Source organism: Colletes latitarsis, chromosome 13, assembly GCF_051014445.1.
Source record: "Colletes latitarsis isolate SP2378_abdomen chromosome 13, iyColLati1, whole genome shotgun sequence".
Classification (NCBI taxonomy): Eukaryota; Metazoa; Arthropoda; class Insecta; order Hymenoptera; family Colletidae; genus Colletes; species Colletes latitarsis.
Window position 1 is genome coordinate 14,741,108 of NC_135146.1, and position 17,241 is coordinate 14,758,348.

The window sequence follows — 17,241 nt, forward strand, 5'->3', positions numbered from 1 at the left end:
AATAGTTATTAACAAATATCGGAAGTCGGAACATTTACGGCTGTATCACCGCCTGCTTCAATCCATGAATTATCAATTTTTCAACAATGACACGCATATTTTGGCTATTAGAGAACATAGTGGACATCTCTAGCAACATTTAAAGACCAATTTCACTCCGCTCCTCGCTCTAATTAATTAGTTATTAGCGATAGATCCCTAAGGTGTCGTGTTAAAAAGTTCGAAGACGTATGCCGACTTCCCGATATTGATTAATAACTATTTAATAACGCATGCCATGGATAGAAAAAGTATCCTTGTATGTTGCCAAGGGTCCATACTATATTCTTCGATTCTAAAAGTTCATATTTTATTCCCAGAAAAGGAGTTATTAACGAATAATTAAGGTACATAGTGCGTATCAAGAGTAGCAGGAGTGGGGGTAGCTGTAACTTTTTTAGTTCGATACCTGTTCTTAGATGGCGATACCGTTTGTGTGCACCAAACCTTGGGGGGTGAGGGGACCTACCAGTACTCCGGATAGTACGAATTCCTGTTCTTAGATGGCGATACCATTCGTGTGCACCAAACCTTGGGGGGCGAGGGGAGGTTACTCCGGATACTTCCTCTAACATTCCGATAGATGGCGATACTATACTTTGTCACTTTTGGCGCAATATTCAAATAAATAAGTATCGCTTCCAGTAATCGTTTATAATTAATTAATTACATGAAATATTGTATAGAGAAATGGTAGAAGAACTTAATTAGATACGAATAATGATTTTAAGTGATTATAATACTTTAGAATTTAAAAAATTAAGGAATTAATGGGAAAGGTGGAGGAGAATGCAAATAAAAAGGATGGAAAATGTGTGCTATGATTTTCATGTTTTATTAATATAGGAATAAGGAATGTGATACACTTTTCTAATTCTATTTTACAGAAACATACCTTGAAATCTTGATACTGCGTTTTATAAATAAATTAAATTGATGAATAATATTTTGAACAACATTATTTTAAACATATATGCGGTGTACATTCTGTAGTAATATCTATTTCAACAACAAATATCAATTGCAAATCAAATTTCCTCAGCTGCGTCAACGCTTGGCTCTTTTGTGCATGCACGTACAATATACATTATACAATTATACAATAATTATATGATTAAATACAAATACTGAACAATTATTAGTAATTGTATTAATAATGTAAAACGCGAGGAAAAATAATAAAATTTCTTGGATAGCAGATGAAAAAAGTGTACTATTTTTTATTTTAATTGATAAAAAGGCAGTAATACGTTTATACAAAAGATGTATGCGTACGTTGTTGCTAGCAAAATAATATCTAATGTATAGTATATGGAAAGAAAACTAGAGACGTCATGTTTTTTTTTTTCTAAATCACTATAGATAAAAAGGTTTCCAGCTAGTTAGAAAACTATTATGGAATTGTCGAGTATAATCTCCAACGTACAAGTCTCTATATATTAGATTGGCAATTTTTCAAGCTGTTTTTCTCGGTCTCCTAGCTTTGTTCCAGGAGTAATATGAAACTTGAAACTTTTAATTGGTTCTGATATAACAGTAATTTGTTCATTATCCAGTTTTCTATTTATAGAAAACATAAACATAAGTTTCTCCAGAATTTTTACTAATCGAATAAAAAATAACTGTTAAAATTGAACTTTTATTAATGAAACTTTACTGTTTCATTCAACTCCTGATTTACTTTCTGATCTTTTCTTTCTTCCGTTCCTTTATCCAACCGCAAACACCATATCCTTGGAATTTTTATGGTAATTAGTTATTATTGGTCAAAGTTTGTAGCTTCAGCCAGCTCGTCGCATTTGTCGTCCAAAACGTCCTACAATTGTTTAAATCAATATTAATCGATTTGTGCTTTAATTTTACATTGAATAAATATTCTGATAATTAAATTTAAATAGGTCTCTTATATTACTAATTCTCAAGCATTGAGAAACTTTACCTCCTCCAATTCCAAGCATTTACCCCATTCGGCGAGGGTAATTTTGTGATCGTTGTTGACGTCGCAAGAATCGAGGAATGGTGCGATGCAATGCTCAAGAGCCATCAAGGGTGCTTTAATGGGGAAAAGTTCGTGCCTTGAGACAGCCCTGTCGTGTGGGTGGCCATCTAAATCGCACCATTTCCAAATGGCGGCGTTGGTCCAACGTAACGTGTGATTCGTTTCTGCTTCCCTTTGCATTTTCAAGTAGTGAGATGGTAATTCTTCACGATCGGCCAAATCCCTCATGATGTTGAATAGCCAATCTCTCATACGCCATGGGAAGTAAGCCATTTCTTCCTCTCTACACATCTACAAGGAAGATGGATACTTATAATCAAGTTTTGAAGATTCTAATTTGATCAAAAATCAGATTATTTCCTAAAGAACCGTTAACTATGACTGACTAACTCTTTGATAATTAAAATTTAGTACTGTAAAATTAAGACTTTACAATGAAACGTAAGCTCTGTGAATTTATCGTTTAAATATTCTGTTCTGTGAATAGTTACAGGCATCTGTCTACATTCGCCATAGTATTCGATATGGACGTGTTGATAGTCAGGTCCCCTGCACCTAGCATCACCCGTGTCACAGAAACAACGGGCTTGGTAAACCTGACAATCACTGTCAAACGTTTCGTTGTAATTGGTGCAAACTTTTCGCCTGGGGTCGACTTCTTCGCCGCATGCGTCCACGCAAACGCATTCTGCAGTATCATCGTCGATGGTCTGGAATTATAACAATTTTTACAACCAACGAACAAGGATGGGGGCAGATTTTCTTGCGGTGACCAATCATTTTGTTTCTTTCTGACGAACCTTGCAAACTCGTCCGGCACCACAGTGTTTCCCTATGCACGGATCCATACGAAGCAAGCTCTGACGCTTCGAACCGTCCACATTTGTGCCATCTTCGTTGGTGACCTCAGCTTTCTGCGCCTCCTCGGCAATTTCGTCAGCCTCCAGCATGTTCATGACCTCATCCTGAACGGTAGCTTCTGTAGTTGTGGTCGTACGACGACGATACTTCCTTCGACGCTGAAAATTTATTCATTTTGTACGATGTTTACAATATATTTATTTATTGGTGTCGTCGTACCTGTTGCGCCGAAGAAGTGTCCACCAAGATGGCCACCAACAAGAATGTAAACAGAAGAAATCGCAGTTTCACCCCCATTGCGATCCCTGCAACAAAGAAAATCGATTAGCTTTACTTTGCAGTTAATTTATTTAATAAACTCATTATTCAATATTTTTTGAGAAAATTACGTTTAAAGTTGTGCATAAAATAGACCGGTATGTACCAAAAGTGACTAGGTAAAAAATTAACAGACAAAAGTCAAGGTAATCTGAACTTTTTAAAGCATACAACAATTTTTGACTTGCATCAGCTGTTCTGGAACCAATTAGTACGTAAATTTGGTGTGTAACCGTAGGAAGTATGCGTTTATTTTTGTTTTCGATGTCTGGACGGAAGGATAGAGCCTTATCTTGGCAGATAACGCCAAGATAAACTTCCTTCGCATCGAGTGTCCGTTATTTCGACCCCGTTCGACCGTTATAGACGTTACGAAGAACCTAAACCTCAAATTATGTATCAGGTCAAGTTAAAGTTCTTGCATCGTCTCTCATATAGGATCTATTAGAGTAACAAGTTCTTCGTAACTGTTTAAAGAACCTAAACCTGTATTGTAACAGTTTTCAAGCTTCGATTGGAGATCGTTCGAAACGAACGATCTGTTTGTGATTTCGTCATAGTTAAATTTGAAAAATTTACTGTAACGAAACCATACACGATACGGTTTAGGTCAACGTGGCTAGCGATAAATCTCGGAGACCTTAATAGGAGCAACGAAGCGATAACCCAGATACTCGGAAATCACGATTATTTACGAACACTTATTGCAATCACGCAATTCGCTTCACCGATTCCTCGCATAAGCGAAACAGTGCTTCTTGCGACAATTGCGGATGATAAAATCTATTTATACGGTAACGTTACTGCTTGCAATTGACAGCATGCAACGAAGGCTGCGTTCAACTGATCGTCGGAGCATAAACACCCACGCACGACTCGAAGGATGGAATTCCGTGAATCCCAACTGACTTTTTAGGCCAACAGCTCGTTCATTAACGTCTCTTGGATTTATTATTATTTATTATACGCTCTAACGGAAATATATTGCACGACGCAATACTTGTTATGGAATTCGTTGAGAATTATTTAAGAATAATTATCGTAGATCTTGTTTTTTTACGATAATTTAGAAAATTGAAGTACGAGTTCTCAGCTTTACTGGACTAAAGCTAAATATATCTCGTTTGGTTTATGCGTAAGCTTCCAACGAGCTGTATTAGATTTGGCGCGTGAAATTGCCGCGAAACGATAAACAGGGGCCGCCCTCAGCTGGTCTATCAATACACGCGTTAATCTCCATTTTATTCCTTTAAACTCCACGAAAAGCCTCCACGAATTTTAAAACATTTTTCTACGACATTTTCTCGACCTTATTGTTATTTCATTCCGACATTTTCAATAAACTTTTACTACTTTACCAAAAATGAACTGTGTTTACATAGATTGTTATTGAATAAATAATTAATCTAATAGAACAAAGAAACAAGGCTACAGTATTATAATAGGTATCGAATAAATAGTTTCTTTGTTCTCACGAACAAAGTGTAGCAACGAGAGACATTCGTTCTTCGTATGTATATCCATTCGTTTTTCCACGAAATCGCGTTGACCTAAGAGCTCAAGCATGTTTTACGTTTCAAATGTCGAACGAAATGAATACTGTCCTCCGCGTAAGCGTTGCTATTCGATTAAGGTACGCTTGATTACTGTCCACGGACGTCTTTGTTGGAAATTCTTTCCGTTGATCTTTGTGAAATTGATCCACATATCGCGTGTCATTATACTGCAGAACTTAAATTACACTGACACGCGAAATTGATCAAACACTATACTTTTCATTTAATTCCTACGTTAAAAAATAAATGCTACGAGCATCGAGAAGAATATTCGTTAGAATAGCAATTAAAGTATAAATGTTTCTTAATAATAATAGTAATTTATATCCGATAATAATACTCTTTTCCCCAAAGAGGATGTTCAATTTCCGTTCTAAAAAGAAGAATTTCCTTCAAGATAAGTTTAGTTGTGCAACGACGCCCACCATCGATGCTTTTATCGAGCATATTCCTATCCACGTTGTACAACCAATAAATTACATTAATTCGTTAATTAAAGGAACGAATTTGTAGCTTCGATATAACTTCCTCGTCGACAATCCTTAATTAAGCGATTGGTGAAACGAACTTCCGTGTCCAGACTCTCGTAACAGCCATGTTACTTATTAAAATTAAAAAATTGCTAAATGCACGTACTTGAACTATTAGTTCCAAAACTACAAAAGTTCATTTGTTTACATTATATGAATTACTACTTTAATTATTATAAAATAACAAAAATAAAATGTGTTTTGACATTATCGATATAAACATTATTAGTATTATATTCTGTTATTCTATATAATAATATTATTATAAAATAATAATGTTTCTCTGACCCAATTTGTTATCTTGTTATGGTATCGAAGCAATTCCCAAGATAAGGCCCATACGATTTTCACTCTGAGTCATCGTAATAAGTGCATATGCACACCTGTCCTTGATGCAGTTGCATATTTACCTGAATTTCGATCTTCTGGACTGTTGCTGGCCCTTTCTCCGACCGTTTTCGGGACCGGTCAAAAGAACACTCCAAATCGGTTGCTGGACCGGTACTGACTGAGCGCAGCGTAAAGTCTCCATACTCACAGTAACCGACCAGTGATGATCTCATCGTTTTTCTTTCCTCCAACACCCCGTTTGATCTTTCTGCCATATGCACTGCTTCTCGATCCTCTTGTCGCCTTGTAGCCGAGATCCCACGACGAATTACGCAACCTCGTGTCCTCCATTTTATTTTATTTTCCAGTCTTCTGCCTATTATTCAACGTAACAGACAAAACATTAACATTTCATCCTTCACATTGCTCTTCCTGGATCCATTTCGATTAAATAACGTTGATAACGTTAAAATATAACGTGCTGAAATTAACAAGAAATTCATTGTAAGTCAAAAGATGGCAGAAGGTCATAGAAAAAAATGACACACATTTATTAGGCAAATTCTATATAAAATTGATAGTAATTAATAATCTTACAACGAAACGCAAACGGACTTATACAACCCATAATCGTGGCTAAGTGTGGAAGTATAGAAAGAAATAGATTGTATTATATACACTTTTTAGTATATCGCCATTTTCCAGAACTTTCTAAAAACCATCTCGATAATTATACGATGTTATACATATATGGCTACGGTACGACTAAAAATTAAAATATAAAGCAGTATTAAGTAAAACCTCGTTAATCCATCGACAATACTATCGATTAAAATTCAATTAATCATGCATAATTTTCTACATATAAATGTATCTATATAGAACGTTTAACCGTAGAAACTTGATTGAAATCACATGCGATTGAACAATTCGATAAACAAATTCGAATTTTTCAAGACGAGTAATCTTGAAATTCATTTTCTTTTATTATATATCTTAATTTTCTACGTTTGTATAATTACATGGTCAAATTCATGTAATATTAGTATAAATTAAAAAAGTATCAAATGTCTAGATTATTACGTTAAACTTTTGGAATACATATATAAATTCTTCCATCGATTCTTACGTTAAACGTAAAAAATTATAATTTTAAAATAAATACCTACTCTTAAAGTTCCACGTGACGTATAAATTTAAATAAATAAAGGCTCCGTTCGTTAATGTTAACTATTGTGCAGATTAAGAGAATTATTGAATTATATAACTACTCCTTCTCTATTATATCGTTTAATTTTGCTCTTATAAGCGACTAAACGATTGATTTCGAATGAAATATTAAATTACGTGTAACGAATCTACTTAAAATCTATTAGCCATTATTATACAATGTAATTAATAAGCCACTAGAAAACGGCTAAAAATTTTAATCGGATTTCTGTTTAATTTTATTCACAAAAAGATTCAGAAACCTTTAATCTTAAGTCCATGAAATGTGATATTTAGATATACCGATAGAACCTCGATAATTGCACACTATTAACGAGCGTTAAACATTTATATATTGGGAATAATAGTTACCCTGCAAGTATCGAAATTCTATATTACTATACTTTCTTGTTTAGTCGAGACGAGATACTATATCGTGTAATATCTGCTCTATAAAAATAAAATACAATGCATTTGCGTGTTTAAACGATGTAAACGGTTACAGATTCTCAAATTGTTCAACAATTAACTAGGTCGCAATTGTGACAAAAATAATAACTACAGACAATCGTGGACTCTATTGCCTCACATTTTTATTCAGCAATAAGAATAAATTATTTCATTGAAACAATATATAACTTACTTAGTAAAACATTCGTCTGATAGAACTATGTACAAGAATTTATGCACTTACACAAAATAAATTGTGTATAATTAATTGGGATGCAAGCACCTTACTAATCTTTACAGAAAAAAGTTATTAAGATCCTGCAGTTTCATTCGAGACTGTTTCCTTTTGGAAAAGGAACAAATTTCCCGATGAAAAGAAACGTGTACAAATTTGTTCAATTCGAAATAATTGAATTATCGTTGAAAGAAATCGTGGATGACAACATTTATTGAACATTATTACTATATTTGATTACTCGAGTACTCGTACAACATACATAATATTCAAACAAGCTTCAAGGAAGCTTCAAAGAAATGGTAATGTTCAGATAAATAAAAAGATACTGACAGGAGTTGGTAGTAAGGTAGGTATATTATACTAAATGCAAAAAGTTACAATACATTTGACGTTTGTTTGTTTGTTTTTTTTTCTCCATTTTCCTTTAACATTATTTTGTTGTTGTTGTTGTAACGTTGTCCATAGTTGTACACACAAACTGGCCTAAGCAGACCGAAATAAAAATGTATGCTACAAAAATTCACAACTTATTAATCGCCATCCTCTAATTATTATATTGTTACAATTATTTGTTTTTCTTCGTACCTTCCTCTCTTCGTTCGTTATAATTATCTTCTCGTTATTATTATTATTATTAATATTATTGTTATTATTAAAAATAGTCACTTAAAAACGAAAACATTCACACTAAAAATTTTTGCAGCTCCCGTTCAAGTATAAAGAGACAATCTCGCGTAAGCGTGGCTTTTCCTTCCAATGAATATTGACAAAGTAATTGTCGATTGGTTCACAATTATAGAAAAATAATGCACAGGCGTTTGAAGTTTCAGGGAAAATCAGAATTAGTGAATATAATAATTTCAAGAGCAACACATTAATTCAACCAACTATACGAAATTGTCTCTTCATCTATGACTGAGACGAAGCAGCTTCACCACTGTAGTACGAGAGCAATGTTTCTATGAAACATCGAATTATTAACTAACATGCTTCAACACATTGTCAACCGATCGTGGAGATCTCCATCATACTACAGAATCTTATGTTAACAGTAGACAAGGGTTGCTTTCAAGAATATTTTTCAGTAACGTTGACAAAATTGCACAGAAAATAGTCCCACTTAACAATTTCATATATCTACGATCAGAGTTGGGCAAATTTTATTATCGAACAACGAATAAAAATGTTACATTCGAATATTGGTTGAAAAAATTTATTAATGGATCCTAATTTATGAATGAAACGTACATAGGAAGCTTATATGAGTCGATCTAAAATTTGTCATTCGTTCTTGGTGAACAAAATTTGCCTTCTGATTGCAGGTGTTGTAGAAATTCGAGTTAAGTCATGTTATTGTAGTTTAGGACAAAGTATGCGGTTGACAAAGCGTTGAAAAACCAGCGTCGACTCTGCTGCATCCAAGACATAGCAATTGCAACGTATTTGAGTACGAACTATTACGGATGTTTTAACATAGACTACGCAACGATTTCGTGGATCGACAAGAAACGTAAATAATTAGTTTTCTCGCGTTCTCAGCCTTAATTTCACAGCGTCTGGCCGTTCAGACGCCATGACGCTTTGATAAGTTCCTGTTTTTCTGTCAAATTTTCAATCTGTTAATTTTACCGCCTGTTTCATCACCGTTATTGGAAAAAAGCATCGTCCCGTTTGTTTCTTTGTATGTTCGTGCGTACACTTGTGTCGGGGCGAGGTGTATTTGCAAAATGGCACGGAAACACAATGCACGTGATTCGTTTTCAAGATTTTGCATTCGTTGTTTTGATATTATTTTCAACGATTTTCTTCTAATCGAATGATGCGTCGTCTTGTCTCTAATAATCGCAGCACTTGCCGAATCGTGTATTATCTGCAAGCATTTATCTCAAATTAATATATGTATAGAAAAACATATTAAAATACCATTATCGCTTTTTTAAATAGTTTGAGGACAGCTATATCAGCTTTCATTCATAATGATTCAAATTTTATGGCATATTTTTGTCACAAGGTATAACGATTAAAGATTTATGTAAATCTAATAGTCTTGTATCAAGTACAAAAACATCTAATTTGGAATTAATCTTCTTTTATACTTCCCTAGCTCTAATTTAAAACAAAATAATTTTCGAAATACAATCATACCTCGAATTCACATACTAATTGGTTCCAGAATGACATAAGTCAAGATATACATAATAGTATATGCGTGTATATACAAATGCATATGTTAAAATCGTATTAGATTAAGAGATAACTTTTCTATACTTTAGTCAAAGTGACTGGGGAGATAAAGATTAGAGTATAATTATGTTTACAATTACAAAATATATCAATTGAAGCACGTAAACAAGAATCTGATTATCTAAACAAACGTCTGTCGCTGCTAGAAACGACGTAAGTCATCGAGTATGACTGTATATATCATGAGCTATTTTTCTACCTATGTTCGATTATATAATATAATTTGTATTATAGAATACGATAATGTTTGGAAATTTGAAAATTTGAGTGAACAATCTGATTGAAAAACAATGGAAAAACGTGATTATGCTTTTAAGAATTTTCTAGATTTATACACACTCCTCGATTCCATTTTAGGATTTTGGGTAATTTGAAAAACTTTTGCAAATAGTATTAAAATTTAATATATTGTAACGCTATGCCTACTCCCTACATCGCTGCGAGTACTGCGATCACCAGAGACTATGATTACAGGTAAACTTGATGTAAAAAAAAGAAGCAAAAGACTTACAGGAAAAGGATAAGCGAATTAAAAAAAAAAAAAAATAGAGCATAGAGCCGAATTTACGTCTCTTTACTTTGCACGATCATTCATAGTGAACAGTATAAACATTGCTTTCATCTGTATTTCATCCAAAGTGAACAATGAACAAAGTACAGGTTTTACAGAATATGCATTGTCCAAAGATAAATTTGATTTGAATTTGAATTTGAAAGGTTGAATTTTATTTGAAAAATGCGAATTTGATTTACAAAAAGTTTAATTTGGAGTGCAAAACTTGTAGAATCGAATTCAATTTTGTAATGAAACGAACAAGTGCAGTGAATGAATCTAGGCATAATGCCGCATTGTTTTGCTATTGCTATCTTTCCTGATGTTAGCAGTATTGAAAGATCTCTTTTTTATGGAAATACGAATACATGGGAACAATTTAAAGAAAATTAAATAATATATATTTGAAAAATTACGAATGAATTTAAGATATAAACACAAACAGAAATTCATTTATAAATGGATCTTCATTATGGGTGGTTATTGGAAGTGAAGAAATGTAAATTCGGCTTAATCGAAACTCGGATGAATTAGGAAACGGCGAGACCAGCTACAGTCTAGATACTTGTTCAATTAGCAATCGATACCGGTCGATTGATAATCGGCCACGTTCTCGTGAGAAAAATCGTATGTTTGATGTGCGACCACAGAACAGCCGCGGTTCTCTACTCGTTAATCAACACGGACCAAACTACCACCTATAAACATTATTGCCGACTTTCTACAATTAGGTGGAACGTTCCATCGGCAGTTGACGAATCAAACTCGAGAGCATACGAAACGCACGACCGATACTTTTATTATTAACGCGTTTCGTATCCTCACGTTTCAAATTTCGTCTTGTTTGGCTCGTAACTTATTTATACGACAGCGGAAATTCGCACCGCTCGTGTATCTCCATAGTGCAAATTGGCAAACGGAGAAAATTAAAATAGCGACGTGCACACGACTCTCGCGATATTCATCCGAAAGAAAAACAAAATGGTATCGAATCCTAGTCCGACGTATATAGTGTGTACGTTTTCGAACACTGTCCCATGTTTTTCTGTCACGCACATGTACCGACGATGTTCTTTCTTCGTCCATTTTGTTCTAAGGTATTTCTTCCGCACTACACCACAACTTGGCAACGAATTTTTCCTTCCGTGGACAACGTTGAGTTGATCGGGAGACAAAACACATCCATAATTCTAAGGTGGATATCACGTGTCGCTCTGCTGTACATATACGTGTATATGCGAGTGGTTTGTAGATTTGTTTTCATTGTAAAGTCTTGTAGGTTGCCTGACGTCGATGTATGAAGGACGAACTCGTAGTATTTCGCTTCATCAAATATCCAACGAACCAAAGGTTGAACGTTTAATGAATTCCTTTTCCTACGTCGTTATTCTTTATCCACGAACACGACGAACCTATCTTAAATGCAATTAAACCCGATTTATTCTACTCGAGTTCGTATTCCATACAGTTTGAGCTGCGCCATCAAGTGTTTCTTGCTTGACGAACGATGCAAGGCGTTGTTTAAGCGTAAAATGATAGCGCCTTTAATCACGTCGAATGGCTATTCAAGATAGTCTTGGATTTTCTGTTTTGGAAATGAGGATGGTAGATATATACCGATGACATATTCAAGAATAAAGAAATTGGAGACTGCCTTTAACGTTGCTTCCGGTATTAGCGACGATTCTGATAGCTCGGATTACTTGGATTACCGGGCTGTCGCATTCCACCGCCTCCCCTTACTCCATCGCCGCCTCGTGTAAAGCCTCCTCGTCCGCCTCTCGTACCATGCTGTCCACCTCTCATTACGCTTCCAGGTCCACCTATAAAAATCATAGCAATGCCAATTAAACTTCATTCTTCCTTCGCAAGATCGAAATTTTAACATACACTTTTTGAAACATTACTAACCAGGGCCTCGTTGCTGTTGCTGTTGTTGCTGTCCGCCCATTGCTCTCATGTTACCATCGTTCGAATTCAAGCGACCTCCGCTGCCATCCATGGATATTCTAGGCCTCACCTTCTTCTCTTCCACGTTTAATGGTTTTTGCCCGTTTCCAGCAGGATAATAAATCGGCTAAAACCGTAAGACAGAAATCTAAAAAACTCCTCGATGCTTAAAAGAAATCCGTATCGTAATACAAAGAAAACCGACCAGGTTTTGCAACACTTTGTTGACAACTTGCTGATCTTCGAAGGTGATGAATCCGTAGTTAGGCACTTTCGCTGTATTATTCCCTTGCGGTCCCTTGCATCTGTCGTTCGATTTACTGTGTATACGAAGCTCTACTACTCTGCCATAAGTTTCGAATATTTGACGTAAATCGTCCTCGGACGCATTGTGCGGCAAGTTTCCAAGAAACAGCTGGTGAGCATCGTTATATTGACTTTGCCTTGTCCCACGGCGATCGCTGTCTGTAAAAATTGTTAATTACTTCGAGTTATCGACAATTTAGCCGCAACATTAATTAAACAATTCTCTGGGAAGAAGGTGTACAATAAAAACGTTCCAATTCTTTATTTACAAAACCTATAATGAGCTAGGATTTCGTTAATAGACTTCCTCGATCAACAATAACCATGAGTACCTCGTTGCACCGCTCCACCCCTAGGAGTTCGTTGTTGTTGTTGCTGTGGCTGTTGATTCCCGACTCTATGAGTCTGCTGTTGCGGCGTGGAGACGTTGGTAAATGTGCAGAGCGCGGGTCCGCTGCTGGTTGGTTGCAGCGACGATCTGTCATCTAAACGCAAGTTTGTCATTGGAGGCTAAAAATAAAGATTTGTACAGTAAAGGAGACTTTAATCGCTGGAAAGAATCACTGCAACCATGAAATATATACCGGTGACATGGACAGCTTAGGAGCTTGAGGACTGGTAGCGCCGGTGGTGCTTGGAAACGATTTCACAAGATTGGCATAAGTTTTCGGACCGCTGCTGGTCACACTTGCGTTGGACACTTGAGGTTCAGGTTCGGATTCTTGCACGGAAGCGGTGAACGTCTCAGTCTCTGGTTGATCATGGATCTCGTTCGTCTGAGTCTGTGGTTCGTTCTCTGTTTCTGGTTGTTGTTCGGTCGCGCTATCCAGCTGCGTTTCCTGAACGAATTGTGTTTGGGATGTGGGTTCGGTGATGTATTGGTGTTGCTGCGCGGGTGGTGGAGGTGGTGGCTGTTGTTGCTGCTGCTGTTGCTGCGGTGGCGGTGGTTGCTGACTGATAAGTGGAGTTTCTTCGTGAACCGATCCGTTTAGAACCTGCTGCATCACTGGATGTACCTGGAAAATATTACTTTCGCTGGTACAACCAAGGACTTACACCAAAATGAAACATACTGGTACTACACCAATCAGTATTATATCATTTTCGGTATAGCTTTGATGAAATAATATCGGTATAAAGTTTTCGAATACAATGTCTTATTAAAGTATTTTAATTATAACAAACTAACATGAGACTGTTGCGGTGGCGGAGCGTAATACATTTGCTGTTGTTGAGCGGGCATGAGCGGTGGCTGAGATTGTGGTTCCGTGGACGCAGCTGGTACCGAAAGTTGCTGTCCTTGACTCTGATGTTCATCTTCCTCTGGCTCCAGACGACCTCCTTCTTCACCTTCCCTTTCAGTGGCCTCACCTACACCTCCTTCCACGCCACCTACGTCCGCTTCCTCTTCGTCGGGAAATATCAAATCTTGGTAACGAAATATGTCATTGTGCACGTAATACGTTTTCGGTGCTTGTATCGCCAACACGAACGTTTGTGTGAAACGACGCATCGGTTGACCAGCATTGGACAACTCTCCAGACACCTACGAATGGAATAGAGCACAGTAATTTACTTTAATCGTTATAATAATACCAAATATGTGTGCAAAATTTAATCACAAGCAAAATTCTATTACTGACAAATTAAATGGGAAATAATAAAATTATTGAACATTTATAGAAGTACAATAAGTGTAGAGTATTATAAACAATAAATCTTTTCGAAATTCTATGCAAATACGTAAGTGAATTATCGTTTCTCATACAAACTTTTTTTATTCATTCAATTATGCTCCTTGCTGTATACTAATACTGATGCTTACTTGCACAACGACACCATTTTCAAGCGTAAGCTGCGAATCGACTTGACTTATCTTGGCATGGCAATCCCGAAAGTTTAGTTGTTGAATTTTCTGATGTATTTGCTTCTGGCCAATAGCTGGAGTCGATTCTCTGTTGGAATCTAATCCTCCATGTACGAAGGAAGAATGCTGATTGTAGAACCTACAACAATCGTTTATATAAAGTTGCGTCGTTATTCTACGAACAAAAACGATAAACTTAAATTATATTACCTGTGGAGGTGTGCAGGAGCTTGATTAAGTAAAGTATAGTATTGTCGGACAAATTCACGGCCGACATTTTGTGGAGAAGGGGATGCCTCCATGACCATTTTCTTACTTCTAACGTCTAAAATAATACTTTGCTTAAACAGCAATGGAAAGTTCACCTGGCTAATATTAATATTAGAAAAATGTCTGCAACAAAAGAAAGACGGTTATAATGCATACAGTACCAAGAATCATGCAACATTTAAGTAAATAAACTTTGTTTTTTCTTGTGGATGAGTACAGAGCTCTCAGAATTTATTAACTGCACCAAAAGAAATTAATATGCGCATAAAACATCTAACAATGTGTAATAATAGTTTAATATATTGTATACTCAAGCATAAATAAAGAAACAAATAAATATTTAGATGAAAATTAAAAATATGCACATCAATCAGAGTGGCTATCTGTGGATATCACATGAGAATGATGTGCTTGACATTAAAATGCTTTCAGAATAACATACATATTTGTAGAAACTTAAAATCTGGAATACTTTTTTCCCCCATAGAATAGTTTGTGCTAACAGATCAATTATTTTTATGTGAAATATATTTTTATTTAGAAACATTTAAATTCATGAGCAAGTTGTAAGCAAAGACAGATTTGTTAGAATTGGAAGAAGATTTCTTTATAGATGCAGATGTAAATCTTCTATAAGATGAAAAAGTTACTTCTATATAAAATTGAGATAATGTAGAATAAATCTGTTTATTAATAATTTTGTACAGTTTTTTAGCACTGGACAGTAACCGCTATGACAGTCAATGTGTTAAATATTGATAAATTTGTTTGAATAATTTAGAAAATGAAGTTTTAAAACCACAACATTTCTCTACATTGAAACAACAGGCTATATATAAATTTCCATTGGCAAGGCCATATTCAAAACACATGTTTCATAAGCATACATTATTAACAATGCTTATTATACTTTACCATATATGTATACTAAAAATTTGTACTATATCTGCAACTACAAAGCAATCTACTTCTACTTCTAAGAAGTCAGTTCTTTTTTATATTCAGAGAGATTCACAAATATTCATAAATACTGAAAGCTAATTTTATGTAAACAGAATTGATCTTGGAATCTGTATTCAATACTAACTATGAGTACAATTACCCATTAATTGCTCCAAAATTTACATATTAATTCTACACAATTCAATTGCAGATTCATTTTTTCATCACCCTGTATATATATATGTATATATATATATCAAGTATTTGTATCATTTGTAAATGGTAAACACAATAAGATCTTGAAACGTATAATCTCGATGTGTATTGGAATCTTGTTAAGTTCGGACGATTCTACGATAAAGTACGGAACAAGTCGGGTAGGAGAAACATGTGCTCGTCTAAATGGAAAATTAAGAGGAATTCGTGTTGGAAAAGGAGAAATCTATCGATGATCTCTTGAACTCGTGAATCGTGCAAGGAATAGCGAGGTCGAGGGCAAAGGGCCGGTCGCACGAGCAAGCATGGCGATTTTTCTCAATCTCAGAAACGAGTAACGCTAATTTCCCCCCAGCCGCGAAATTTCGGCAGAATGTTTCGATAAATATCATTCGAAACGGGTATCAAAGTATTCGTTAAGTCGAATGGTATTTTACGAACAGCGAATATCGTTCTAATTCGCGAATGATAGGCCGGGTTCCTCACGATAATGTATCATGCTTGCCTTCCTGGATTGTTCTAAGGCCTTTCCACCGAGAAGTCGAATGAAAGAACATCGGCGAGGCCGATTCTTATGGCGTTCTACACTCACCCAATAAAATCACTTGTGCGCGACACAACCCACTGGTTTTTCCCCGTGAAAATGAGAAGCTGCTACAAGAACAGAAAAGTTTCCGCGAACAACAACAGTTCACAATAACGTTAATTATAAAAACAGTTCAATGTATGAGTCCTCCAAGCACCTTGATGTCAGCACATGCAGCGGAACCTGCACAGAAGCATCGATCGTACAAAGACGAACGACTCGGTCACAGAAAGTGAACCTATCGCGGATTAAACACAAACTACAAAATACAGTGGCTCCAACTTCATGAAGCGATTGGTAGTACATAGAAAGAAAACATGTAAATAAAAGTTAAAATCATTATTATTAATATTATTATGAATCCATTATTAGTAAAACTGACAAATTTCTATTACTTATTTTATATTTGTTGTACATAAAATCAAAGCAATAGATTAAATGTCGTTTTCAAATTTAGAGTAATAGAACAAACTTCAATCATTCGATGCCATGACGAATAAACGAATAACTAATAATATTGAATGAATAACAAATAACAAATTCTGGTATCAACAACAGATGTTGAAATTACATATTATATTACATTCTACTGTAACTCATTTGCTATTGGCTAACTTGTCGAATGGCGCATTTTAGACTTACGACGTAATTACTATATACTCGATAAATTATTTGTAATATTCATTACATTTTATTATAAATATATATAAATCATGATATTAAAATAACTCTATTTATTATTATGCAAAAATTCACAAATATTTTATGAAATAACGA

At 35.2% G+C, this 17,241-nt stretch overlaps 2 protein-coding genes across 2 annotated transcripts; both read right to left on the minus strand.

Moving 5' to 3' along the window:
* Positions 1–851: 851 nt before the first annotated feature.
* On the minus strand, positions 852–5,852 carry Sparc (secreted protein, acidic, cysteine-rich). Its single transcript, XM_076780748.1, has 6 exons — positions 5,714–5,852; positions 3,119–3,204; positions 2,839–3,057; positions 2,530–2,748; positions 1,979–2,329; positions 852–1,855 (listed from the first exon to the last, which is right to left on the minus strand). The coding sequence occupies exons 2-6, from the start codon at positions 3,194–3,196 to the stop codon at positions 1,799–1,801; spliced, it is 924 nt and encodes a 307-aa protein (XP_076636863.1). The 5' UTR covers positions 3,197–3,204; positions 5,714–5,852; the 3' UTR covers positions 852–1,798.
* A 308-nt stretch (positions 5,853–6,160) lies between these two features.
* Rin (ras GTPase-activating protein-binding protein 2) lies at positions 6,161–16,647 on the minus strand. The gene is made up of 9 exons (XM_076780511.1): positions 16,471–16,647; positions 14,661–14,843; positions 14,409–14,589; positions 13,773–14,129; positions 13,168–13,599; positions 12,916–13,093; positions 12,483–12,742; positions 12,239–12,404; positions 6,161–12,150 (listed from the first exon to the last, which is right to left on the minus strand). Exons 2-9 carry the CDS (start codon positions 14,756–14,758, stop codon positions 12,002–12,004), a joined length of 1,821 nt encoding a protein of 606 aa, XP_076636626.1. The 5' UTR covers positions 14,759–14,843; positions 16,471–16,647; the 3' UTR covers positions 6,161–12,001.
* Positions 16,648–17,241: the final 594 nt, after the last annotated feature.